General features: G+C 42.8%; 1 protein-coding gene, 2 long non-coding RNA genes and 1 pseudogene across 4 annotated transcripts; 3 read left to right on the top strand and 1 right to left on the bottom strand.

The window, feature by feature from the left end:
• Positions 1–1,155: 1,155 nt before the first annotated feature.
• On the bottom strand, positions 1,156–3,524 carry LOC309605099. The gene is made up of 2 exons (XR_014231229.1): positions 3,424–3,524; positions 1,156–2,787 (listed from the first exon to the last, which is right to left on the bottom strand). It is a non-coding gene; the product is annotated as an uncharacterized lncRNA (long non-coding RNA).
• Positions 3,525–3,653: 129 nt separating this feature from the next.
• Positions 3,654–5,271, top strand: CAVIN3 (caveolae associated protein 3). Its single transcript, XM_082340341.1, has 2 exons — positions 3,654–4,083; positions 4,642–5,271. The coding sequence occupies exons 1-2, from the start codon at positions 3,700–3,702 to the stop codon at positions 5,047–5,049; spliced, it is 792 nt and encodes a 263-aa protein (XP_082196467.1). The 5' UTR covers positions 3,654–3,699; the 3' UTR covers positions 5,050–5,271.
• Positions 5,272–16,690: 11,419 nt separating this feature from the next.
• LOC309605805 lies at positions 16,691–20,834 on the top strand. Its single transcript, XR_014231552.1, has 2 exons — positions 16,691–20,196; positions 20,635–20,834. It is a non-coding gene; the product is annotated as an uncharacterized lncRNA (long non-coding RNA).
• Positions 20,835–23,314: 2,480 nt separating this feature from the next.
• Positions 23,315–27,828, top strand: LOC309605852 (TBC1 domain family member 12 pseudogene; annotated as a pseudogene). Its single transcript has 2 exons — positions 23,315–23,342; positions 25,520–27,828. The product of its transcript is annotated as a TBC1 domain family member 12 pseudogene (transcript).
• Positions 27,829–27,984: the final 156 nt, after the last annotated feature.

Genomic DNA, 27,984 nt, shown 5'->3' on the forward strand with positions numbered 1-27,984 from the left:
AAAAGCAGTATAATTCTCAGATGCCGGAAGCATTGCCTAAATGTTTCTGTTACATTTTTCCTTTTAGGTCCTGCCATCTCTCTCCCTCTCCCCAAATCGTCTTGGTGGGAGAGGCAGAAATCACACACAGACCTCAAGTCTCATCTTTCTTATAGGGCCCAAGTGGTAGGAGTTGACTTGTAACTTGGCCAGGGTCAGTCACTGAGGCGCCTCTGAACCCTATTCAAAGTATGTGGCCTTTTGGATAACCCAAGATGTGGAGTGTATAAGAATTCCAAGGTGGAGCAAATTTGGACACTAAAGCCCAAACACTCCCATTAGTTGATGTTCTTTGTTGCAGTGGGAGATATCACACACATTTCACTACCTGTCGTGGGCTTAAGTACTACTACTCCAGGAGGCCCCCATCTGCTGCATCCCTCATGGCTGGTCCCCGGACCTGACTGAACATCCTCTTCCCCTCAAGTATGATGTTAAGAGCTGCAGTGCCTCTGTCACTTTCGTTTCAGGGCACCTTTGCAACATCATACAGTGGGGCACCTGACCACTGAGGAAAGAAAGAAAATAAGGATGCTGAATGATATCATCTAAGGCACTGTAACCTGATCCATCTCTTTCAGAGGTTTCCTTGAGTTTCTTTTCACTTAAAGTAACCAGAGCAGATACAGGCAGAGGCAGGGGGCCACCGTCAAGTCAATCTTTGTTAGGCAGATATATTCCAGGCAGGTCCAGCCCTCATGAAAGCTGTAGTGATTTCTTTTAAAATAAAGACAACTCTGCCTCATAGTATGTATGTTCTGGGAAGGGGACAGGCCAATGTATGAAAAGAAGCCTTGAGAATCAGGGTGGGCAATACCTTTGTTTCAATTTTTTAAAGAATTTGGTAGGGCCACGCTCCCTTCAAAGCTTCTAGGCGAGGATCCTTCCTTACCTCTTTCAGCTCCTGGACACTTCAGGCTTTCCTGGGCTTGTGGCAGCATGATTCCACTCTCTGTCTCCATTGTCACATGGTGTTCTCCTTGTGTGATTCTCTTCTTCTTGTAAGGTCACCAGTCATATAGGATTAAGGGCCCACCCTACTCTAGCATGATCTCATCTAACTTGATTACATCTGCAAAGATCCTATTTCCAAATAAGAACGTATTCACAGGTATCAAAGGTTAGGATTTGAACATATATTTTTGGGGTGACACGATAAACCCACACCAATTGGTTTCCATTTTTCAAACCCATACCAAGGAGTTTGAGGGGGTGGGTCCCAGTCACATCCCTGATGGGGAAAATAAGATCTTTAAACAAGATCAGGTTGCACTGCCTTAGAGGGTATCATTCTGCATCTTTGCTCTCTTTTCTTCTTTCCATCCTTATTGGAAACTGTAATATGGCCTTTTCTTGGATACTTCGTGATCAAGGTCATACTACTATAATTTCCATCAATCTGGGCTTTTTTGACTCAGGGCATTCTTCTGGGTTGCCCCCAGTTATTTTTATGCAGCTCATGGGCTGCTATTTTCCAATATCTGCTAGTTTCTATGGCTTTTATAGTTGAAGTTTTGGGAAGATCAGTGGAACCATCAGTGGCTTTGTTGCTAAATTTTAAGGTCATCCTTGTTCTGCATATCCAGAGAGGAATTCAGCAGGTCTTTGAAAAATATCTATCCACATAGTTCTTGTTTCCAAGTGCATTGGGCTTCTTTAGTACCAATCCTCAAGGCTAGTGATTCTTTCATAGGCTTCCTGTAGCAGATATTTTTGATTGACTATCTATCCTTAGCAGTACTCAGATTTTATACATAGATAACCACTTTTCTGCCCAAACCACCCATGTGCACCTAGGCAAGCTGACCCTACCCTGCTCTAGAAGTGGGCCAACTTTGTCAAAAGGTAATTATCAGCTCTCTTGTCAGTGATGGGTTAAGGAACTCATGCTTAAGCCCACCAACGCAGAGCCATAGAATTTGGTTCTGGCATGGCCATTTAATTCAGTGGAAGGCAACTGGAAAAATTCTTGGGGGCCTCTGGGAAATAAATGTTCTAAATTTTAAGATGGTCCCCTCTTTTCTCTTGATCTTGTGCAGAGATGTGAGGCCTGGAACTGCTGTAACCACCCTGTTCCCCGTCTGGAAATGAAGCTGACACCTGTAGAGGGCATAGCTGAGAGAGCTGTGACTGACCCACACTTAAGCATCACTCTACCATGGTCTTTTTCAATTATGTTTGGATTGGATTTCCTGTGTTTAAGAACTGTTTAAATTGTGTTCTCTGTTCCCTTAGTTTGCAAGTATTTTAACTGGCACATCCTGATGGGTCTCTCTGAGCAAATATAGATCCACTGGAGGAGATGGTGATTCCCATTAGGCTCCCAAGGGGCAGAGGGGGTCAGGCTGCATGAACTTGTATTTGTAGAATTTGGTCATTAACTTAGCATCACCAGATTTCTGGCAATAACTGCTCATCCTCTGCTGTACTTCTGTGTAAATCGGACCTCAGGTCTTTTCAGGCCCACGTAACTATCCCCTGAATGACAGTTTCTTCCATAGTCATCAAGCGGCCCTCAGAGATTGGGTGAGGAGAAGCAGAAGGAGAGACGTCATCATGATCAATGGATTGCTTGGATTTCTGTGCCTACCATCAGTTTACCAAGTACTGCTAGAGACAAGGCGTGGGGTTTTCCAAACTGATGACATAATGAATCCATGACCCACATCATTAATTGGATCCTCTATGTTCACTCTCTCCCCCTCCAGGCAGCAATTTTAAATCTTCACTCTCAGTAGATATTCTCACCTATTTCCAAAGAAAATTTAAAAAACATCAGGTGGGAGCCACAACTAGCCTCCAGGAGAACAAAGACATACCAGAACCTACTCTAACACTTTTAAAGGTTTCACAGGAAGAGGTGTCCTGCCTGCTCTCCAAGCTTGGGGTGCAGGACCTAGGCTCTGATGGGCTTAAAGAAAGAGAGGGAAAGGACTAGAAGAAAGAAAACAGGGTAATGCTACACAACAGTAGGAACTAGAGAAGCAGGAAATGAGGCCTGTGGCCAAATCCTGGTGATGACTATTAGGAAAATACCAGGGGATGCCTCCTCACTCCCTCCGCCCCTCCTCTGTCCACATTGCGGGGCCTGCTGGGTCCCAAAGCGAGGCCTCAGGCTTAAACAGTCTTAGGTTTGTAGCGGAACATCCAAGAACCTCCCTGTCTACAGCGCCCAGCCTGGGGCGCAAACGCAACCCTTTGAAGCTTGGGAGGCCAGGGCAGGAGGCTGCGGAGGCCCTTTGGTTACCCCTTTGCTTTGCTAACATAGTTTCTCTGCCCACTCGATGCAAACAGCAAAATTTTCCATGGCTCGCCCTCTGCAGTGGGGAGAGTACTTTCCAGAAAGAGGCACACCAGGGAATTGGAGTGGGGGAGGGAACTCACACTCAGAGCGAGAGAGTTTGCCGGGCTGGGTGGGGCGGATCCCGGGCCAACCTGCTTCCCCGCGGGTCTCCGGGGCGGGGCGGCAGAAAGGGGGAGCGCTTCCGAAGGACCCCACCACCAACATCCCGTCCCCCCGCCTTCCCTCCCGCCGCCCGGGAAGGCCAACCCCGCCTGCCTGAGTCACGGCCGGAGCTGGGGAGGAGCCGGGGAAGGCGGCCCCAGCCCAGAGCGCAGCCGGCGGCTTCAGGGAGAGCCAGGGCAGGGCAGTCGGGGAGCATGGGGGAGAGCGCGCTGGAGCCGGGGCCTGTTCCCGGAGCGCCGGCTGGGGGCCCGGTGCACGCCGTCACGGTGGTGACCCTGCTGGAGAAGCTGGCCACCATGCTGGAGGCGCTGCGCGAGCGGCAGGGGGGCCTGGCTCAGAGGCAGGGCGGCCTGGCGGGCTCCGTGCGTCGCATCCAGAGCCGCCTGGGCGCGCTGAGTCGCAGCCACGACACCACGAGCAACGCGCTGGCGCAACTGCTCGCCAAGGCGGAGCGCGTGGGCTCGCACGCCGATGCCGCCCAGGAGCGCGCCGTGCGCCGAGCCGCCCAGGTGCAGCGGCTGGAGGCCAACCACGGGCTGCTGGTGGCGCGCGGGAAGCTCCACGTTCTGCTCTTCAAGGTCAGTGACCTCAGGCGTCCCCTGATCGGGGCCTTTCCTGCGGGCCACCACCTGGGGGCTCCCCCTCCCATCCGCCTACCACACCCACATTCCTGACCCTACCCTCCTCCCATCTCGTGGAACCCACTTCCAGGGCCTCGCGCCCTTCCCACCGCCGAGCCCCAGCCTTCCCTCACATCCCTGAACCCAGCCAATCAAAGCCCGCCCAGGCCACGTCCACAGCAGTTGCTCCAAGTCCCAGCCCATCCCCAGATGAAAAGAACGGTGGTGGAAGTGCATCCCGAGACAGTTCGCCCCCTCCTCCTGTTCTTGCCCCTGCGGCTACCATCCTGTCTCATGTCCCTAACCGGGTTCCACAGACTTCTGCAGTTCCCCTGCCCTAGCTCTCCCCACCCCCCTCCAACCCACGCCCTCCTTTCCCACGCCTGCCTTTTCTTTCCCGTCCGGGCTGCGGAGGCTAAGGGTGGGGTGGGTTCCCCTGGTGTCATTGAGGAGGGAGGCTCAGGCTGGTGCGGGATAGGGGGCTGCCAGGGCCAGTGCTGTGTCCATCACTTGCAGGAGGAGGCTGAAATCCCGGCCAAGGCCTTCCAGAAGGCGCCGGAGCCCTTAGGCCCGGCGGACCAGGCCGCCGAACCTGGCCCCCAGCAGCCAGAGGGCGAAGGTGGGGAGAGCTCAGACGAGGAGCAGCCCGTGGAGTCCAGGGCGCTGCGGCTGCGGCGCGCCGGGTTGGTACATAGCTTGCGAAGGGCCTTTTCGGGCCGGAAAGGGCCTGCAGCGCCAACCCCCACGCCTGTTAAGCCTCCTCGCCTTGGGCCTGGCCGGAGCCCTGAGGGCCAGCCGGAAGCCCAGCCTGAGTTGGAGTCTAAGCAGGATCCAGAACCTCCGCAGGATACCGAGGAAGATCCCGGGAGACCTGGGGCTGCCGAAGCAGCAGCGGCTGTGCTCCAAATAGAGAGTGCGGCCTGATGGCCGGTGCTGCCTGCCTCCCCCGTGCCGATGCCTAGCCCCGAAATAAATCTTCCTCTCAGAATGCAGCGTTCCGGCCCAAATAAGGAGTGAATCCTGCATCCACAGCCCAGCGCTGGCCCTCCCTTCCTGGCTTCTTAAGCCCAGCACCCTGTGTCCTTTAAAAGAGCAGCCACTCACACCTGCTTACACTCACCGTCAATAAAAGTCATGGCACCTAAACCGGACTCCATGTGAAGGGGTGGGGGAAAGGCGATGCAAGGAATAAGACAGACGTTGGAACCTGGAGTGTGGCTTCCATTTCAAACAGATCATTGTGTGATCTCTCCAGTTTCCACTGAATCCTGGGCTCTCCCCCAGTGGCACATAGACATATCCTTCTGGCTACTTGCTCCTTCAGCACTTTCCTCCTCAGGACACACAATCATAATTCTTTCCCAGCATCTAGTACAGTCCCTTGCTGTAGGTGCTCAATAAATGTCAACTTGTGGTTTTCCCCTTAGTCTCTCCTTCCTCTACCACCTCTTAAAAGTTGGGTTTTCCGAGATTCTGTTCTTAGCCCTCTTCTCATTCTGGGTATTCTTCCATTAACTCCCACTGCTGGGGCTCTCCTATGGGCCACATACCCCCTAGACCACTGTCTTGAGTTGTATTTGAAAAGGAATCCAAACTCCAAATGCGTCCAAAAGAAGCAGCGTGTCTTCTACCTTTTAATTGAGTTCAATTCAACAGCTATTTATTGAGCACTTACTATGTATCATTCAAAACTGCTCCTCCTCCTGTGTTTTCTTTACCAGTGAATGGCACCATCATCCATCCAGAAACCTGGGAGTCTTCACTGGCTCCTCCTCTCTCTCCTTCCCCTACCATATGGAGACAGTTATCCTGCTGATAACTCTGATCTCTTCTCTTTTCTTAATACCCATTGCTGCTGCTCTGTTTCAGGCTTCGTCTTTCATCTGACCGTTATTTGAACTGCCAATCTGATCACATCACCCTCCAGATCCAGACCCTTCAATAGTTCCCCATCACCTTCAGAATAAAGTCCAAGTTCTTGAACGTTACCTTCAAGGCCCTTCATGAGCTGGTACCTGCCCATTTTTGTAGCCTCACCTCTTGCCACTTCCCCTCATTCTACTACTGAATCACGATGAGCCATGTGCGCCCACTCTCATCTCTACTGTCCTACAAAAGTCAGCAAGGTACCCCCGTTTTTGGGCCAGATGCTTCTCTTCCTTGCTCCCAAAGCACCACTTGCACGCTTCAGCGCTAACTGCACTAATGGTGATTGTTTGCCATTACTCTCCTGCCACCACCCCAGCTCCACTAGACTGTGGCTCCTTTGCAGTAGAGACTGTTTTATTCATTTCTGTATTTCCCATACCTAATACTATGCCTGGTGCACAGTAGGCCCTCACGAGCATCACAGAAAAAAAGAGAAGTGGGAGGGGGTTGGCTCGGGATAGGAGTGTGGTCATCCACCCATTCATTCAGTCATCGTTGTATAAAAATACTTTGAGTACCTATTGTGTTCCAGGCCCTATAGTAGCTCTCGTGAACACCAAGATGACAATCCCTTCGGAGGCACTCAAGGACCTCAGAGTGCAGGGAGATACAAACATATAATGACTGATGTAAGTGCAGTGATAGTTATACATAGGTTATTTTGAGAGGAAAGGGGAAAGGGACACAACCTAACCTGAAGGAGGAAAGGGAGGGAATGTTCTTGGAAAAGGTAAATAGAGGGATGGGAAACAGGAATGGTGAGGGGCAGTAGAGTTCAGTGGTTAATGATTTGGGTTCTTAGTTCCCTCAGCTGTTCAAAGGGATAGTGATAGCCCCTACTGAGCTGATACGAGGTTACGTGATGTTAAGTGCCTGGCACAGTACGTGGAACATAGTTTGTTTCAGGTATATAATCCATTTGTCCACTCATCTGACAAATATTTCCTGAATTCCGAGGGTCTGCCAGGCACTATTTTAAGACCTGGGGATACAGTGACACACAAGAATGACGAGATCCCTGCCTCCGTGGACTTAAATTCTAGTAAGGGGAAGACAGGCAATAAAGAAGTAAACTTATAAGCCAGATAAAAACAAGTAAATGTATGAACTAGAAGGGCCTTCTGGTTATGGGCTCTGAGGAAAACACTAAGGATACAGATAATTACTGGGGAGGATGAGTGCTTTAACTGAGGACGTTGGAGACTTAAAGTGGGACCAGAGTTCAACGGTGACGTTTTAAATAAATTTCTATGGATTCAATTAGAAGAGTCCAAGCCCCTACCTGCTACAATTGGTAGGAAGTCTGTTTCCAGTCACTTTAGGGCTCTTCCACTTCCTTAGATTGTGCAATTATACCAGGGGGTTCACACCATCTCAGTTGTCTCTCAGACTGTGTATCTCTGCTGCTATTGCTTCTTATGACCACACGATGCCACTGTTGGGGTACCAGTGTCCTGGTTGGTGCCTCATCCTACAACCCAGAGGTCTGCCTGTCAAGCTCTGTGCCCTGAACCAGAAGTCTTTCCATGGAGGGTGGCTCTGCAGTAGCTCCATTTCCTCTGGAGAAATTCAGGGCTCCGCCTCCAGGCTTCCAAACCTTAGTGCACAGACCATGTCAGCTCCCCAGCAGCCACTCATTTCAAGGTTTTGCCATCACTGAGGGGCTGGTCTGAACAGGCTCTGTTCTCTATCCCCAAAGAAGAATAAATCCTTGTTCCATTTCAAATCCTTGGAAATCCAATTTCCCCCTTTCAACCCCCGCACAAAATTGAGAGCTCAAATGCACGTTTCTCACATAAAATAGCTTGCTAGCTCATTGGGAAGCACACAAAGGCTCAGAGACCCTGGACCCTGACCCCTAGGGATCCAAAGGCTTGGCTAACTTTGGTGGGGGATGTTACTTTTTATTCCTTCCTGATGCTTCTACCGCACCAAGTAATAAAAATCAAGTTAAAACAAAAGCGACTTAATTTTTTAATAGTTCTCTTCGTGACATTGCATTCTTCATCGTCACTGCTATCATTATTATTACTATTACTATAAACTAAAGGGAATGGAGACACTGACACAGAGATCCAACTTGGCATCCAGCATATGTGACATTTAGGTGGCTGCTTTAACCAGGGGGGAGGCACACTGGTGGATTACCAAAATTCAGAAACTCGTTCTCAGTTTTTAAGATCAGAAATGCAAATTTATTATGTGTTCCACCATGATTAGGCTGAAAGGGATTAATCAGCAATAACCGAATTCAGAAAACACTGATTAACTTGAATCATTAATTTCCCTGAGAAGTCTAACTGGTAAGTGAACTAGAACAATCTAGCTAGCTAGTCAGAACAGTTTCCATTCTGCAAGAAAGTCTACATGGGAAACTGAAGTAAGATCTTAAAGTGTAAAGAAACAGAATAGGGCTTCCCTGGTGGCTCAGTGGTTAAGAGTCTGCCTGCCAAGGCAGGGGACACGGGTTCGAGCCCTGGTCTGGGAAGATCCCACATGCCGTGGAGCAACTAAGCCCGTGTGCCACAACTACTGAGTCTGCGCTCTACAGCCCACGAGCCACAACTACTGAGCCCGCGTGCCACAACTACTGAAGCCCGTGGGCCTAGAGCCCGTGCTCTGCAACAAGAGAAGCCACCGCAGTGAGAAGCCCGTGCGCCACAACGAAGAGTAACCCCCGCTCACCGCAACTAGAGAAAGCCGCGCACAGCAACGAAGAACCAAAGCAGAAAAAAAAAAAAAAAAAAAAAGGGAATAGTGAAAACAGGATGAAGATAATGGGCAGGATTATCCAACCTGCCTGCATTTTTTCTGCTGTGATATTCCTCCTGCATGGGTAAGACTACATTCCTGGTAGGAAGTGTCTTCCTCTGTTAAGTACTGGAGATCCTTTTGACTTCCCTTTACTGAGAGTTGAATCATATAACTTCAGCACTGAAGAGAACTAGAAAGCCATTGAATCCACCTGCATTTCCAACACTTAAACATCCTTTACCATTTTACAGCCTATCCTTAGCTAGCTTATATTTGAAAAAGTCCAGTGACAAGGAACTCACTGCCTCTTAGGCAACTCTATTTTTGAACAACTTTAACTGATAGGAAACTTTATAAGATCACAGTATGTCTTTATGGTTTCCCATATGTGGCAGTTGGCCTCACTTCTGCAACATCTGTACACCAAAATTCCTTTATTTTTATGATGTGCGTGTCCTTGGAGTCCAGCTCCGGCAGGGCACACAGGACTGACTTAGGTAGGATTTCTCCCACCATCTCTTCCTTAGGCTAAACATTGCTGCTTTTATTCAGTCATTCCTTGTGATATGTTCCTTCCAATCTTGGCCTTTCTTTGGTGAATTGTTTTAGTTCATTTGTATCCATGTTAAATAGAGAGGTGGCAAAGTACATGGAAAAAACATCATCTTCACAGCTGAACTTTACTGCTGGTGAATGGGAATTCTCTTTTTTCAGGTCTGTTAGGAAGATTAAATAAGGTTTTTCATGTATTCATTCATTCACTTGATATTTGCTGTGCTAGGTGATGGGGATGGATGGTGTATTATACAGAGAAGAGTGCTGCCCTCATAGAACTTATATTAAACTGGAACTTATATTAAGCTGGAAATAGTAATAAAATTTTAAATAGGTGCTATAATGAGAGAAATATAAGGTCCTATAAGAGCCCCAGAAATGGGACCTTTTATCCAGTAGGGTGGCAGTAATTACAGAGGAGTCATTCCCTCCAACCTGATTTCCTCTTTTATTTTTTTTCTATCCTGTTGTATTATTTCTTATTATGTAAGTTTCTTAAGTGACTTTTTGGAATGACCTGATATATAATAAAAAATCATCATCTGAGTATCTGATTGACACACTAAATTGAACACATCTAAAACTGTGCTCCTCTTTTCTCAAAAGTCATGATTCTCCTCCGTTAATCACCTTAGAAAGTGTTACAATCAAAGACATGAATTTCACCACCCGCCGAAATCCCTGCATCCAATGAGTCACCAAGTCCTGCATATTCTTTCTTAGTAATTCCTGTGAATTTTTCTCTCATAAATAACTAATAAATTTGGGTCCACTAGGAGGATTTGAGAAGAAACCCTACAGTCTGGAAGGCAGAATAGAGAACCGGAGAGAAGTTGAATATTGCACTTTTCTCCTGGGCAAAATGGAGCTAATCATACTACCTACCTTGTAGGTTTGTTGTGAGTTAAATGGGTGGATACATGTAAAAGGCTCAGAATTGTGCCAGGCATATGAGAGCTTAACTTTCACTGTTGTTTGGTTATGGTCACTTGATCCCTAAACTCAGTCAATCCCGAAACCAGGTATACCATGGACGTTTTCATTTATGTGAACTAATAAATATGCTATTTGTTTAACCCTAGTTTTAGTTTTTTGGATGTATTTGATTTACCCCCGCAGCTGAAAGATTCCTAATAGATACAGTCTCATTGGCGCTGAAACCAACATGAAGGGCGAGGGCAGCATCTCATCCTTGTATCCTCAGCACTTAGTGCAGGACCTGTCACAGAGTAGGTACTGAATATTTGGAGAATAAGCAAATTTATTCCATTGAGGTGCTAGGGACACGAGAACGAACAAGAACCTGTCCTCGAGGAGCTGGCTCACAGCTGAGCCTTGTTTGTTGTCCTTCGTTGGAGCTCTGTTGCATCCTCCCAGGCAGACTAAGGCTTAGTAGAGACAGTACGTAGGGCCCACAATCCTTTCTGGGCCCATGACAATGCTTTAATTTTTTTAAAATCAGAAGAAAAAAAAGAACTTTTAGGTAAAAGAAACATTTTAATATATGATGTTAATATATTGATTACACAACACAGTTGTAAAATGTAATTAAAAATGTGGTTACCAGAGGCAAGGGGGTGGGGGGCATGGGAATTGGATGGAGGTGGTCAAAAGGTACAAACTTCCGGTTATAAGTTAAATAAGTACTAGGGATGTAGTGTACAACATGACCAATATAATTGACACTGCTGTGTGTTATAGATGAAAGTTGTTAAGAGAGTAAATCTTAAGAGGTCTCATCACAAAGAAAAATATTTTTTTTCTACTTCTTTAATGTTGCCTCTCTATGAGACGATGGATGTTCACTAAACTTACTGTGATCATCATCTCATGACACATGCAAGTCAAATCATTATGCTAAACGTATACAGTGCTATATGTTAATCATGTCTCCATAAAACTGGAAGAAAAAAAATTTTTTAATGGAGGAAGGAGCTTGTCATCTGCCATTTAATTTTCTAGTTTCTTTCCTCCTTTTTTTAGGGTAACTTTAAGTTCTGTTCAATTTTTTTTTTTTTTACATCTTTATTGGAGTATAATTGCTTTACAATGGTGTGTTAGTTTCTGCTGTACAACAAAGTGAATCAGCTATACATATACATATATCCCCTTCCTCTTGAGCCTCCCTGCCACCCTCCCCATCACAGGAGCACAGGGCCGATCTCCTTGTGCTATACAGCAGCTCCCCACTAGCTATCTATTTTACACATGGTAGTGTATATCTGTCAGTGCTACTCTCTCAATTCGTCCCAGCCTCCCCTTCCCCCCGCCATGTCCACAAGTCCGTTCTCTACGTCTGCGTCTCTATTCCTGCCCTGCCACTAGGTTCATCAGTACCATTTTTCTAGATTCCATATATATGTGTGGTATTTGTTTTTCTCTTTCTGACTTCACTCTGTATGATAGTCTCTAGGTCCATCCATGTCTCTACAAATGACTCAATTTCGTTCCTTTTTATGGCTGAGTAATATTCCATTGTATATATGTACCACATCTTCTTCATCCATTCACTAAGTTCAGTACAATTTTTAAAACTATTGCTTATCATTGAAAGAGGTGATTTCTTCTGGACTGTATTTGGAGGAGATTCACTGTATGGTGAATGAGCCAGGGCAGTGATCCAGGCTAGCAGGAATTCTCCGTATGACACAGAGTTTTCAGTGTGGCTTTTTCTCTTTTCTTTAGCAATTAACAACGCAGAGTTTTCCTTCTGCTCCTTGAAATTACTTGCTGCAGGGTGGTGGTCTGTTTGATTTCTTGGTCAGCTCTGCAAGTTCTACTTGTGTAAGCATCAAACTCATTTCAAGGACGCTCAGGCCTGCAGCCCATGGACTCTGTTCTCATTGCTGCAAACTAAATTATGTTTCTTCTGCACTTCTGGATGTGCCCATTCACTGTGTGTTCTGCCAGCTCTGTGCGTGTGTCTTTGTGGTTTGCAGCTGTGATCATCCTTGCTTTGATCCTCACTGCTATTGGCAGCGCTTCCTATTTGTGGTTGGGGCTTTCAGATGTTTCCTAGTTTCATCAAAGATGCACAGAGTTTGCATTTATGTTTCTCTTTCCTACTTTAGGATTTTTTCCAAAATGACAAGATGAGGAGAAAAATACGCAGTGCAAATATGGGGCATCATGTAACAAATATGCACCATTTCCCTCCCCCATGAAGGTTTAAGAAATTTCAAATTGATTTTATAGAGTATAGATCCAAACAGGGTGTTCAAATCACCTGAATGTAATACAAATATCTCTGAAAATTAAAGAAAAATATAACCTCATCCAGGGAAACACTAAGGATCATGAACCCAGAGCATTTAGCTCCTCAGATGGCATTCTCATGCAACTAACAGAGAATAGTAACTCATAGATAAAACAGACACACTCTTATTAATGGAATTTTACCTTAAATTCTCCAGCTTTTACAATTTTGGGGGATTAAAGTATAGACAACTTTTCCTTAGAGTCATAACTTGATCCTGCTTACTTTTTTCACACACACACACACACACACAGATTTTAAAACATTTTAATATTTACCTTAGTTGAATTCCAGTTTCTAGGGAGACCTTTGGAGAACTCTCTATTGATGTCTATACACACATATATATACATCTACATATGGATGAACACACACGTATATATATATACACACGTATATATATATACACATATATATATGTACACGTACACAAACATACACATGTATTTCTACCTCAATGTTATATTTCATAAATTTCCAAAAACCAGTTAGGAATGTCAAGTTAGAACTAAATTAATATAACATTAAAACACAATCAAATCATACTAAAATTATTAGAGAAAGAAATAAAATTACATTTCTGAAAACTTAAATGAGCAAGTTTGTGTAGAACAATATCTACAAATCCAGCTAATCTTCACAAAATGCTCCTCAAAAGATATTTCCGTTATTATCTCGTGTTATCATTTACATTTAGTTCTCCAAATATCAAGCCAGACATAATAGCTTTTTTGTTTAAAAGCAAATAGAGAAGATTTAGAAAACTTTATCCATAAGAAATTTAAGTCATTTCAGCTTTAGTTTAATAGCTGACTCTTTAGGGATTCCCTGGCCGTCCAGTGGTTAAGACTCAGCGCTTCCATTGCAGGGGGCACAGATTCGATCCCTGGTTGGGGAATTAAGATCCCACATGCCGCGTGGCGTGGCCAAGAGAAAAAAAAAAAAAAAAAAGAAATAACTGACTCTTTGCATGGATTAAAACATGCCTTTTCCATATCCCCCAAATGCATCTTCTGTAATAATTTTCTTGATTTTGACAGATATAAAACATATGGCCATCTTTAAGAATTAAGGCTCATAAATGACTTATTTCTCCAATAAACATTTTTCTATTTTAATTAGCAACAGCAAATAAGGAAATGCCCAAATTGAGAGATAATACATCTTGCAGTTCTATTATATTATATACTTTTACCACTATACTTTTAGATTTAAAACAAAACATTTAGAATAAAAGTTGCCAAACTTGGAATTGTACAAATTAATTCAAGAAACCTCATATAGGAATTTGACTGAAATGGGAGCTGTGATAGATTCCCTCTCCTTCCTGATTCTGAAGCATCAGTTTCTAGGTAGAATTTTTGACTGGCTGAAAAGACCCCATCCATCCTTGTCTCTCCCTCTAGAATTTATATGTAGGAGAAATTTCTTTTTCTTTTTTTAGGTCATGTTGTGCAGCATGTGGTATCTTAGTTCCCTGACCAGGGATTAAACCTGTGCCCCCTGCACTGGGAGCATGGAGTCTTAACCACTGGACCACCAGGGAAGTCCCATGTGGGAGAAACTTCTTGATAATTATTTGGGTATATTTTGTTTTAAGTATCTTTATTTTTCTCCCTGATGTGTTGCTTGATTCAGTTTATCAAGATCATACTTATCTCTGAAAGAGAAAATTCATGAAAAAACTATTCTGAAAAAAAGTCACGACTTTAGACATGATTTAACTCAGGATGGCATTTTACTTTCCTTGAATGGTGTCCATATTACTTCAGTATACTTGAGAACTATAGTTCATTTTGGGATACACAAAGCTGATAGTAAAAAAATGTTTTCACAGGCAAATCACACATTTAACCAGAACTGATAATATTTACAATTTCTCAGCTTTTCACACATATAACTCACACATTTGTTCTGGTCAAAATGCACTCTTCAAGAAATAAGTTTCAAAAAGGAGTGTCTCATATTTATGAATGGAAATTTCATGTTCGCAACTATTTTCTTAAAAAAAATTTTTTTTTAAGTCTTTAATTTGTTACGATATTGCTTCTGTTTTTTTATGTTTTGGTTTTTTGGCTGCAAGGCATGTGGGATCTTAGCTCCCCGACCGGGGATCAAACCCTCACCCCCTGTATTGGAAGGTGAAGTCTTAACCATTGGACCGCCAGGGAAGTCCCTATTTTCAAACATTTGCTTAGAAGGCATCTTTTAGAGCAAACACATTTTGGAAATGTTGTCACATTATTTCAAGATCAGAATACCCTTTCCTGCCCCCAACTCCTGGAAGACATTTCTTTCCTCCATGGACAGAAAGATTAAAAATATGCATTTCAAACAGAATAATTCAAAGCTAAAAGCATCGGTTTATAATTGGGCAGGTATAAGTGCTTACAACTTCAATATTTTAGTTTGTTTCCAGTTTCCACTGTCACCACTCTCACATCTATTGACTTCTATTCAATTTCCTTTTGCTAAGTTAAGAGTCTTCATTATTTTAGATCCTCTCTATTTTAAGTTGACACGTGGAGGGACATTTTACATAAAGTAGGAATTATTATTTCTTTGATTTGATAGACTTTGCCTTTAAAATTTGCAGAACATTGTGTGGATCTCAGGTTGTTGATGTACCCAGGGATATATGCTAAGGGATCAGAGAATAGAGACAACATTAGCAAAAGGAAAAAAATCACAAATGGTATCCATTAGGGAAGTCCTTAACAGATCATGTCACGACCTGCAATATCATGGGAGAACAGGTTTTGGCACTGAGAACTTGCTGATCCCTAGATGATGGTATAGACTCAGCAGAGGCTATGGTGGAAACTGTGGCAGGCATGAGATACATTTGTGGGAGAGTGAAAAACTGTTCTCCACTACCAAAGTATCCTCCTTTCTGCACAGTAAACAGGTGATAATATATTGAGCATACTAGTGCAAAAGGCCCTTTATGTGTCTAGACAAAGAAGTCCACTATAATTGTTATTATTCAGTATTATTCTGGGAGTTCTACTTAATATAATAAAATGAGAAAAAATATCTGAAATATTGAATATGTAAATATATGGGAAGGTGTCATTAATATTAACTTAGCAAATGTAGAACACTACGAATTGTGTAATTCCCTTAAAAGATACAAGTACATGAAGTGTACAACATATATGCCATAGAAAACTATTTACTTTTTGGTAGCGGGATGGAAAAAGATACACTTATATTTTTTATATTCTATATTTCTCCAATTATTTGCACTTATAAATATGTATTAATTTTGTTAATAAAAAGGGAAACTCTACCTAACTCAGAAGCCCTTAAGTGATAAGTAAAATAGCTCTCTATTTCTTTCCTTTAAACATACATAAATACTTCACATAATCATTGTCAAAATAAAATTTTATATTTCTTAATCAAACTATATATATGTTCCACAGCAGAAGTATAAGCAGAAATCTTGAATTAAGAATTATGTAGGGGGCTTCCCTGGTGGCGCAGTGGTTGAGAGTCTGCCTGCCAGTGCAGGGGACACGGGTTCGGGCCCTGGTCTGGGAGGATCCCACGTGCCGCGGAGCAACTGGGCCCGTGAGCCACAACTGCTGAGCCTGAGCGTCTGGAGCCTCTGCTCCGCAACAAGAGAGGCCGCGATAGTGAGGGGCCCGTGCACCGCGATGAAGAGTGGCCCCCACTCGCCGCAACTGGGGAAGGCCATCACACAGAGACGAAGACCCAACACAGCCAAAAATAACATAATAAATAAATAATAAATAAAAAATTAAAAAAAAAAAAGAATTATGTAATTTTTTCTTTTGTGTAAATTTTAGCCTTTTTTCTTTCCTTTTTTTCTTGTGACTATAGGCATATATATACATAGCCCAGGAAATTTTTGTTATAAAGAGTTAAGCAATCAATGTAGGAGTTATACACAAAGAAAAATATAACATCTACAATTATGAAATTTCATGCAGCTATCAAAAGTAAGATAATTTTAATTATATAAGAAAATTCTCAAACTATAATAGTTAAAAATATCAGAAAACTATACCATTTACACAGTAGGATCCCAGCTATGTTTTAAAATTAAAATGTGCATAAGAGGAAAAAGACTAGGCTAAAATGTTAACATTGATGAGAGGACAGGTCACACATTTTCTTCTTTAACCTTTTTTCTTAGTTTCCAAATCAAGTAATTTTTGCAATGAGTACATATTACTTTTGTGAATAGAAAAAAGTAAATTAAAAAAATGTTAAACAACAATACAATATAGTTTCAAGTAAATAAAACCTGTCAGAAATGAGACTGAAGTTTATGAGTGCAAAGTCGAGGTAGGAAGATTGAGGCAATTCTATGCTGACATGTGGAGAATTCAGAGAAGAGCTGAAGAGACTCAATTTAGTAAGAGTGCCTCATTTGATTTATAGGGAATGGTGTCTTGAACCTGTAAATTTATTTTTCCAGCATCCAAATCAGGTACTTTCAGATTGTGCTGAGAAGACAAAAAAAAAAAAAAAAAAAAAGATAGACAATCTATGGTAGGAGCTCAAGTGTCTGCAGGCAGCCCTTCCTCCCTCGACAGAGCTTTAATAATGGAGTACTCCTACATTCCAGCTGGGCAAGTTCATCTCCATCTCGTCAGCACGTAGAGGAAAATGAAACTGCAGGTGTCCGAGTTACTCATAGGGAGCTAAAGCTAAATAAAGAGGTGACATGGTGGAGGTGGGCGGTGATGGCTTGAATCCTAAGAACTGGCTTTCAAAGCATAAGTACTTATGTTGCACAGAGTGTCTACAAACCAGACATATGACTGAACAGACAGAATGAAAAGACAGGAGTCTTCACTGGGGAAAAATAAGACAAGATGGCCTCATCCTATGTAATCACCAACCTCTTGTATACTGTTTTTTTTTTTTTTTGGCCGTGCCACGCAGCTTGCGGGATCTTAGTTCCCCTGACCAGGGATCGAACCTGTGCTCCCTGCAGTGGAAGCTCGGAGTCCTAACCACTGGACAGCCAGGGAATTCCCTTGTATGCTGTATTTAAAGCAGCATCTCAGAAAGTAAGCTTGCCATCTTCCATCTCATTTCGTTTCCCCCCCTTACTTCTGTGAACTATATTTCCATTCTTAATGCTCAAACATTTTGTTTCCTCCCTTTCAATCATCTCCCATATGTACATTAGTTAACAAATCTTGAAGAAGCTAGCTATGCAACATTTCATAAATCTAGTCCCTCATTTCTGTTTTATTGCTATTACCCTCATTCAGAGTCTCATTGCCTCTGACTTGAGCTCCTGAAATCATCTCTGAAATATCCCTATTCCAATCTACCTGATATACTCAGTTGGTTAAAACACTATTCTTGATTTTCTCAAAACCCCGTGACCTCCTCTTCCTCTTAGCCAAGGTGGCATTCTTGTATATTTGCTATAGTTTATTTGTGTAATTGTTCCATTCCCCACTATACTGTAAGCTCCTTGAGAGCAAGGATATATTGAATTTATCTTTCAGTCCTTCACAATGCTACATGTTTATTTAGAAGTCATAAAAATGCTTGGGGCCTTGGTATATAATTATTAACTTAGCTTCCCTCTCTTCCTACCCTGGTGCCAAGAAGCTCTTTCCAAAAACATGCTGTAGGTAAGAGAAATGGAACTGATATGTCCTCTCTGAACCGTAAAACCTGCCTCCTGAGCACCTGTTTCCCCCCATATCACCAATCAGTGACGGAAATACATTAATGCAAGTCCATTCAAAACAGACGGGGGTTATCATCCCCTTTTCATAACTGCCTGTTTGCTGGTAGGTGTCTGTGCCTCCACCTTTGTTGGGGATTGATGCCCGTGATGTGTTTTCTACTAGGCACAAGTAGATGCAGCTTCTGCATTTTGAGAGACACCAACTCTCAACTGCACACAGCTCTGGGATGACTGCCGTTATACTGTCACCACCACACAGTTTCCTCTGCTTACTTTCCTGGGAGCTCTTTGTTCTGTCACTGGGAATCTCTTCTCCTCAAGTCTTCTTCTACCCTACCATTGCCAGTACTCCGATATTCTGTTATACCTCCCTGCCCTTGCTCCGACCAGGGTAAGTTTTCCCAAAGAGGGAATCTTATTGCTCTCACCATGCCCCTGGAAGTGCAGATCTTTCAACTATTATTGTTTCAGAAGGAAGATACTGTTTATACGATTTCTCTTCTGTCCTACCAATAACTCAGTGCAATCTATCTCTCAAAGGAAGGGGTGGGATCTTGATCTTTTCTCCAGGTTAGTGGGTTGGGGGACTTAACAGAATGCTTCAAACAGACTCATGGTCCTTTGACTTTCAAGTATATTACCTAGACAGACTGTTAAATATACTAAACCTTATGATAGTGAAGGGGGAGGGTTGCTCCTCTAAGTCTTTGTTATTTAGCCACTAATATGGCCCTAGACTTCCAGGATATATAAGCAAGTGAGCATAAGGTATTTGGTTATGATCATGGCCTCCCACACTTTTTTCCCTAAAGGACAGACACAATAAGACCCACACGTTTGCCTAGGAGTTTTCAGGTTATACTAATAAGAGGGAATTGAATAGGAAAAATGGAGCTCTGATCTAGATTAAACAAAAATGAACTTAAGGCTTATTTGAAGATGGCAGAAAACTGTAAGGCTAACAGAAACACCTGAAAACAGAAGACATGCTTCCAAAATAAGACAAGAAATCTCAATACCAACAGACAAAAGTAAAAAAGAAAAAAAAAATAAACAGTTTAACATCATCAACAAAGAGCAAAGCTATAGAAGTCAAACTGTAGAGAGAATCTCTGCAATGCGTTAGACTCTTAGTGGATGGATTTCCCAGAACCCCTTAAAGGAACAGCAACATAGATTTAGCTAGAGTTATGTCCTAATTTCCTGATTCCTGTCCCCTGGTCACAGTTGACTGGACAGGACAAGGCATTCCATCCAAATTAGTCAATCACAATCTTTTCTCTACACCAGTGGTTCTCAACTGGAGATACTTTTGCCCCCAGGGGACATTTGGCAATGTCTGGAGACATTTTTGAGTATCACAAGTGGCATCTAGTATGTAGAGCTCAGTGATACTGCTAAACATCTTACAAAGCACAGGACAGTGCCCCCAACAAGAATTAACTTGTCCAAAATGTTGATAGTGCTGAGGTTGCTGAACCTCACAGTTGATTGATCCCTGCTGTGAACCTTACGCAGGCTGTTCCTTACTCGGATATCTGCAATTAAGAAGTGGATGAAAAATATTCTCCTGGCATGCAATGAAGGAAAAAGATGTAACATTAATTTAGGGTAACCCCTTTGCCTCACCAAAGACATTACATTAAAACAAAACCAAGAACAAAAAAACCAAAAAACCAAAAAATGCAGGTGTGTGCGGAAGTATTCTCATAGGGACCTGGGGGGAAATTTTGTTCTCTTTCTTTTCAGAAATACTAGCACCCATTACCAGGACACCTATTTGTGCCTTTGTTATAATGCAACAGGGTTCTTGGATGTGTCAACAGAAAGGCACCGCAATCAAACAATACCAGAGCCACCAGCAGAGTGAAATAAAAGCAAGCAAAACTATGTAAGATTATTTGCCAGAAGTGATTTTTAGGGCAAGATATAAAAGGGCATCTTTAATCCTGTCCTGCCCCTAGGTTCTTCAGAACCTTTTTTTTTTTTTTTTTAGATTCCATATATGTGTGTTAGCATATGGTATTTGTTTTTATCTTTCTGATGCACAGGGAGATCAGCTAGGAGCTTTGTGACCACCTAGAGGGGTGGGATAGGGAGGGTGGGAGGGAGACGCAAGAGGGAGGAGATATGGGGATATATGTATATGTATAGCTGATTCACTTTGTTATACAGCAGACACTAACACAGCATTGTAAAGCAATTATACTCCAAAAAAGACGTTAAAAAAAAAAAAAGATACAAAAGGGCAAGTATATGTCTATGTGTGTGCATTTTTCAGAGGCATTTAACAGTTATTTTTAAATACTATTTTCTGATTGTGATTTAGGTGTGATTACACAGAAAGTGAAATGAGATACTGTGTGAATCCAGTGAAGATAAATGTCATCAACACAGCAGGAAGTTAAAATGGGACTTGATGATGCAGAAAAGGGCGTTCAAGTCAGTGGATACTGACCAGGCCTGTCAGCAGTCTGCCTGAAAATAACAAGGAGGATTTTCTTTTAATAAATTTATTTATTTAATTTATTTATTTGGCTGCGTTGGGTCTTCGTTGAGGTACGCGGGCTTCTCATTGCGGTGGCTTCTCTTGTTGTGGAGCACGGGCTCTAGGCGCGTGGGCTTCAGTAGTTGTGGCTCGTGGGCTCAGTAGTTGTGGCTCGTGGGCTCTAGAGTGCAGGCTCAGTAGTTGTGGTGCACGGGCTTGGTTGCTCCACGGCATATGGGATCTTCCCAGACCAGGGCTCAAACCCGTGTCCCCTGCATTGGCAGGCGGATTCTTAACCACTGTGCCACCAGGGAAGCCCAACAAGGAAGATTTGAAGACAGAGCTGCGAGCCCACTTGAGAGCTATGCCTCCCACAACCATAGTTGCTGTGCCAAGGCCACCTGTACAGCCTGTGATGGCAGCCAAGTGACTGTCGATTGTGCTGGCTTGTCCAGTTCAGCCAGGACCCAGCGGAGGGAGCGCAGAGGGCTTCCGAGATAGGAAAATAGGGAAATGCTTAGGGGAAGCTCAGAGGTAACTGGGACCCCAAAGAATGATGTCTGGGGGTAGATACATTTCTGGAAAGCGCTATGCACTGGAAAAGGCTTGTGGATCATATTGGGACTGCTGAATATCTCCATGGATTTTGTTTTTGTGTAACATCCCAGAAAATGGCCAAAGGGGTACCCAGAGATTCTAAATAAAACCTGAAGTAAATGTATCCTGAATATTACATTCAGCTCTGGCAGCTTGGAGAGGGGTCAAACAAGTCATTGTTCTGTGGTGGAGATGGCAACTGAACTTACCCAGAACATCAAACATGTTAGAGTAATTCAAAGCTTGCTGCAGATGTGTTGTCGACGTTAATAGGGACTGTTAGAAAAAATGGGGTGAACAGAGGATAAATAAAACATTCTTCTGGTCAGGTAATGAACCCAAACACATCTTGTGGACTTCGGTTGTCCGGGGTTGGGGGTGAGAGGTGGCTAACATGTGACCTAGGGTGGAAAGCTGTTGAACATATAGGACAAAACCTTAATCAGCCACTTTCTGGATTCTTTAACCTTCCCAGAAGCTGCCAGAAGCCAGGGCCTTTCTGGTGAATGAATAGTGGGGTCCTGCTCACAGTTTTTAACATGGTTCTGAGTCAGTATATGTGAGTCCTGGGCCAGCTGTCAACAAGACAGCCCCAAGCAGATGAGAATAAAATAAGACACCGACTCCTTTCAGTGGTTATGCTGATGTCCATAAGTTTTGGCTCTGTATAAGCTTTACTTCTCACCAGAAAAAGAGCTGTCTCTATCACCCCCTTCATTGCTGCTCCTTTTCATCCAAAGATTGTGCTATTTGGCTCACAGATGAGGGGTTATCTAACATGCCATGTCTTCCTGGGAGGCAAGGGTCTTGTCAGGCACCACTTCCTGGATGGTTTCACCCTGATCAAGAAACTAGGGTGGTCTTTGTGTTCAATGGTTGTTCACCCCCACCCTGCTATGGCTGTGAGGGACCACAACCCTGTGAAACATCACCTTTGGGCAACATCACAACGGAACTTTGGTCAGATCTCACCATGTGGACAGCTTCAGGTTTCCAGTATGTGGTTCATTTGGGTGGCCCAGTTACAAAAGAGAAGGACAAGAAATAACGAAGAAGGGACATCTCCAGCTTTGGGTCTTTTTTGGGGTATGCTCTTATGTTGGAGGGTGGTTATAAATATGCAGCTAACCTACACTTTGTTTCACAGTCTGGGGAGAGGGTACAATACCCTCATATCTTCACAAGTCTGTATCGTTTTGTGAACAAGACCAAGCACTACTGTGTTGGGTACTGAAAATTGATCAGCAATGGTGGTGATTTTAAGCAATGTTATTCAGGACTGAGAAAAGTATACGTGTACCCCCACTCTGGGGCTGTTTCATCTTGTCCTGCTTTCTAGGGTCCATAGAAAGCTGATGTTCACGTGCTACTGCCCGTTTACAATATCGTAGAGAAAAAGGAACAGTTCTTTACAGGTGCCCAGTGGAACTGAGGTGACCAACCCATCTTGGTCTGCTTAGGACTGTCCCTGTTTTAATACCAAAAGTCTTCTGTACCAAGAAAACCTTCAGTCTCAGGCAAACTGGGTTGGTTGGTCACCCTAAGTAGAACTGAATATGGCTCTGGTCAAAGTGTATGGGACTAACAAGATTTATGAGGTCTGGCATTTTAAAGAAACTTCCACATGACTCTTGGTGAATATGTTCATCCACATCCGTGTTATAAAAATAAGGTTTCCAATTTCTAAGCCATGAAGGCCAATATAATGGAGGAATGATTGTTAAACATAGGATATTGAGTTAAACCACTGTAAAATTCATTAAACAAATATTGAGTATTTACTATGTTCCAATCACCTTTCTAAGTATTAGAAATAGAGAAACGAGCAAAATAAAGTCCTTAATTTCAGAGGACAAATTCTCAGGAATATAATCAGCAAGGTTGGCATGCTTTTTCTGAATGAATTGTGGGATAAATGTGCACAATGGTCAAACCTTCCCAATACCAATTTGGTGAGTCTACTTGGGAAACGCAGTAGCAAGATGTTTTCATGATATATCCAATTTTCTAATCTTGATTGCACATCCTATGAGAAAAAAGTTGGACATGCAACCTCAATATATGTGTATTTACAAATTATATGCATGTACTACTACTATATTAAACACATACACAAACATGAAAATTAAGAAAGGCTGTCCTGAGTTACCTTTCCTGAGATGTGTGCATCCAACTTTAGAGATGGCTAATACATCCCAGGTCATTTCATAAATGATAACATGATAATTGCTTGCTAGAAGAATGCAAAGGATATCTGTGCAGCAGCTCAGACCACCTGCGTCTTCACACACCGATTTTACTACAGGCTGTGCCCTCCTGGGTCATGACTTGCTTGACCATGTGGTGTCCTCCTGGAGGAAAATATGAGCCCCCCCCCCCGACCCCAGTCTACCTGCCATCTAGATACAAGCATGAAGCTTCACATGGCTTTAAACAAGCTTATGAAACCCCATGTGGCAGTGCTTCAACACTATCTCACTCTTGTCTGTGAGAGTTAGATTATGAGGGTCTTAAATGTGTATTTTTCTCCTGAAGTGTACTGTTGGGGTGTACACAGCCTTTAAGAGGAGCCAGGACAATGTCAGCCAAGAAGTCTCAGGCCACCTCAAACTGTAGGGCTGCCACCATAAAGCTTCTAGGAAGTTCCTGTGCTAGGTTGTTTGGAAGGTCACCAAACTGGGTTGCCTCAAAAGTCTCTTTGATGGTGTTGTCTGAAAGTCTCTAAGGCCCTCTGGGGCTGAGGCAAAGACTCAGGGCACATGTGATCAGCCATTAAAGGGTGGTTTAGTTCCAAGCAGGCATTAAAAGATGATTTTAGAAAGCAGGTAAAATCATGACTCTCATACAGATATAAGAATAAACACAAGTTGAAGATTTTATTTAACTCATTCATAGAAAACAAGTGAAGTGATACAACCAGGTCAAAGGATATTATCAATAACAGACACAGTTATAGGTCAGAAATATGGAAAAGAATGTACAAATAGCGCCAAAATTGGTTTTTTGACTATTTCTCCCCATATAGAATTTGTTTGCATGTCTATAGACAAGAATTATTTGGAATTCCTGTCAGTTATCTACAGTTTACAGAATCAGAATCAGACAACCCAGGTTTGCTTTAAAATAAACACTTATTTTTCCATTTAAGCACAAATTTTCCCCTACAGTTTCCCTACTTTTGATCAAAAAGAATCTCAAAGATTCCTGATCACAAAATGAATGTGGCCTCATTAGATTTGGCCTGATTATTTACATAGGTGCAGCAAGAATGTTAGTTTACCATAAAGGCCTTCTTTAAGTTTACTCTGCTGGAGGTTTCCATAAGGAATCTCAGGTTGGACTCCTAAAATCCTCTATTACTTGCTGTCCTGAGGCTAGGAAGCCACGCCTAAGAAACTTGATCCACCAGATTTCATCTGCAGTACTTATACGCTTTGGGTGACTTCCTCTCTTCTCAAAGTCCTCAAGACATCTCTAGCCTCCTGGCCGGTAATGGAAGTGAGCTTCCTTACCAGCTGGACCCTGTAAGCCTGGTACCAGGAGGGCTTTGTCAGCACTGTTTCAATAAAGTCAACCTTAGTTCCCTAAAAGTGACTGGTCAGGCACCAGCCACAGCTTCCCCAGGTGGGCAGGGAGCCTCTTCCCTTGTTCCTGTGGTCACGTCCACCTGGAGGGGCCTGGTGATGAGGTCACTGCTGGTATAGGCAGCCTGTCCTACGCAAAGCAGCTGCCTGGTGGCTGCAGATACCAAAGACCATGAACTTGAAGCAGCTGGGAGTCAGAGGGCGTTATTCTCTCCCTCCTCTTCCAGAGAGCCCTTCTACCTGCCCCTGGTTGTCTGAAACCTTTTCCAAAAAGGACAAAAGGAGCTCAGATCAGTTGTCCACGGTGTTCCTTGTTGGAAATTATTTGATAAAGTCCCTCCCAGAGAGAATCTTCAGAAAATCCAAAAACCATTCAGCAGAAAAAAAGCATGAACAGGGAGGACCTATAAATCACCGTTTCAGTCTTTAAGACATAAGAATTTTGAATTTGAGCCACCTCTACCACCTTTCTGATTCTTGAGTATGGGCCATCATATGATTGACGATTGCTTTTGTGTCCTGTTGAAATCTTTGCCTACTCCAAGAAAATCTTCCTGCCAAATCTGTGGAAGAAGCTTTTAACCTCAGTGACGAGAACACGAGACCTTTGAGCTGAGTCTTAAAATTGAGAAATTAAAGCAGTACATTAAAAAAAAATTAAGAAGAAAATATTGCAAATGCAATGGTAATTTGGACCAGTGAAATACTGCCCAGCTGGGAAGAAATTCATAGTAGGAAAAAGGTTGGAGAATTGAGGTGCAGGGATTGCCCCCTAGTGTTCATGGTAAAGCTTGTAGTCTAGCTGTAGTAAGTGAACTAAATAAATATCACTCCTGAACTTTATGCAGTATTCCTCCCCAGAGGAAAGAAATGGTGCTAAAGCTTCAGTAAAACAACTTCTATCTAAACATATCATTCTCTATAATGCTGGTCCAGAATGATGATTCTCCAGATGCTGGTCTGGAATTAAGCTGGACATATCCTATGCCTTTCCATCTCTCTACATCTTTCAGAAGGATGGTCCATATCAGGATGTTTTATACAGTATCTCAGGAGCATATTCATGTTACAGACCTGATGTTGGTTATGTCCAAGGGATGTCTTTCATTGTGGCATTGTTCATTCTCAGTTTGGAAGAGGCAGTTGCCTTCATTGCATTTGGAAATCTCATGAATAAGCCATCCCAGTTGGCCTTTTACTGTGTGGATTGCAGCAAGATGTTGAAATATTTTGGAACATCTGAAGTATCCTTTGAGGGCAGTCTCTTTACACATTTTCTTCATATCAAGTAGTCTTACGGTTTCACACTAGTATATACTTGATAGACTGGATATTCACATAGCATCACAAGTCACTATTCTACTTGATCCAGACAGTACAGGCTGGGATGTATTTTGCAGAGATGGGGAGGAATTTTTATTTAGAACTGGGACAGGAATCCTCCAGTTATATGAAGACATTTTCCTTCAGGTAGACTTTATTCACATAGCACAGTTTCTAAATAAATTGGCAGAGGATCTCACACCAGAAAAGCTGTTCAGCTGTGTTGCAGCCATTCAGATACAGAAAAACACCAGCTAAGGGACTTAGGTCTTTGTGTCAGTAATGAAGGATACAAGAAGGAGACAAGAATAACAGTACTGCTTTGGACAGCTAATCTTCATAACTAACAGACAAATTGAAACATAAAAAAAGCATTTTTTTTATAACAGTATTTTGTTTCCTATGTAAGCACATGGAAGAAAGTTGGAGCAATCCAAAAGAATCAAGAGGTGGAAAACAGTTGATTTTGAATTTTGTGTCTGAAGTAACGGAAATGAGCAACCTATTGACAATATTATTTTAAAAAAGCATTGCCATTTTACAAAAGAAAAAGTGTAAATGGCTAGTTCATACTCCATAATCTGGGGTGAACGTTTGAATGCAAAAACATTTAAAAATAGTTTTAGGGAAAAAATTCAGTGGCTGGTTGAACCCAATTAAATAAGCATCATTTTCAAATATGACATTCCAGACAAGGCCTTGGTTACATAACCATTTTTCCAATTATATTTAGTAAAAAGGAGGGTAGATTCTTATTGAACCTATGCAAATAACTAAGTTACCATTTAAAAGTAAGAATATTTAATAAAAATTTCTGAATTTGGAAGGGGAATCAAGTAGGGAGAATAAAACATCATCTAAAGATGTTTCATTTCAGTTTACAAAATCAGAATCTACTAAATTGTTATGGCTTATAAATAAGTTAACAAGAAAGAAAAAGGGCTTCCTTATGTATCCAGAAAATAGAACATTAAAACAATATCAACAATATTCCAAACAAGTAAAACAATATCAACAATATTGCAAACAAGTAGCTACAATCCTCTCATTAGTTCATCCATTCTATGTAATCAATTCTTGTTCTGCTGGATCTTGGGTTAGCAGCATCATGAACCCATCTGCTTCTTACTAAAAAGAGTTCTGGAAATCCTGATCTAGCCCAACAGTACGGTCTTTTTTTTTTTTCCCCCTTCAGTACGGTCTTAAAATTGTTTAAGTGATGACATCAGAAGCCTGTACCCAAGATCTATTCATTGAAGTGTCAGTAGTTTGAAGTACCTGGTACAGTCCTTTTCCTTGGGCTCTGGGGACCATGTATCTTTGTCAAGGACCTGATCTGGCCTCTGCAGCTGATTGCAGAGCCTTCAGGGAAGCTTCCAAGCAATACAAAAAACTATCTGTAGGGACTTCCCTGGTGGCACAGTGGTTAAGAATCCGCCCACCAATGCAGGGGACATGGGTTCGATCCCTGGTCTGGGAAGATCCCACATGCTGCGGAGCAACTAAGCCCGTGCGCCACAACTACTGAACCTGCACTCTAGAGCCTGTGAGCCATAACTGCTGAGCCCGCGTGCCACAACCACTGAAGCCCATGCACCTACAGCCTGTGCTCTGCAATAAGAGAAGCCACCGCAATGAGAAGCCTGTGCACCACAACAAAGAGTAGCCCCCGCTCGTCGCAACTAGA

Source organism: Balaenoptera borealis, assembly GCF_965194805.1.
Source record: "Balaenoptera borealis genome assembly, chromosome: 11".
NCBI classification, from domain to species: Eukaryota; Metazoa; Chordata; class Mammalia; order Artiodactyla; family Balaenopteridae; genus Balaenoptera; species Balaenoptera borealis.

Bases quoted from the DNA above. Each gene is read 5' to 3' on its own strand.
- CAVIN3 (XM_082340341.1), top strand. From the start codon at position 3,700: ATGGGGGAGAGCGCGCTGGAGCCGGGGCCTGTTCCCGGAGCGCCGGCT. The intron at 4,084-4,641 runs GTCAGTGACCTC...CATCACTTGCAG, and splicing joins TCCACGTTCTGCTCTTCAAG to GAGGAGGCTGAAATCCCGGC.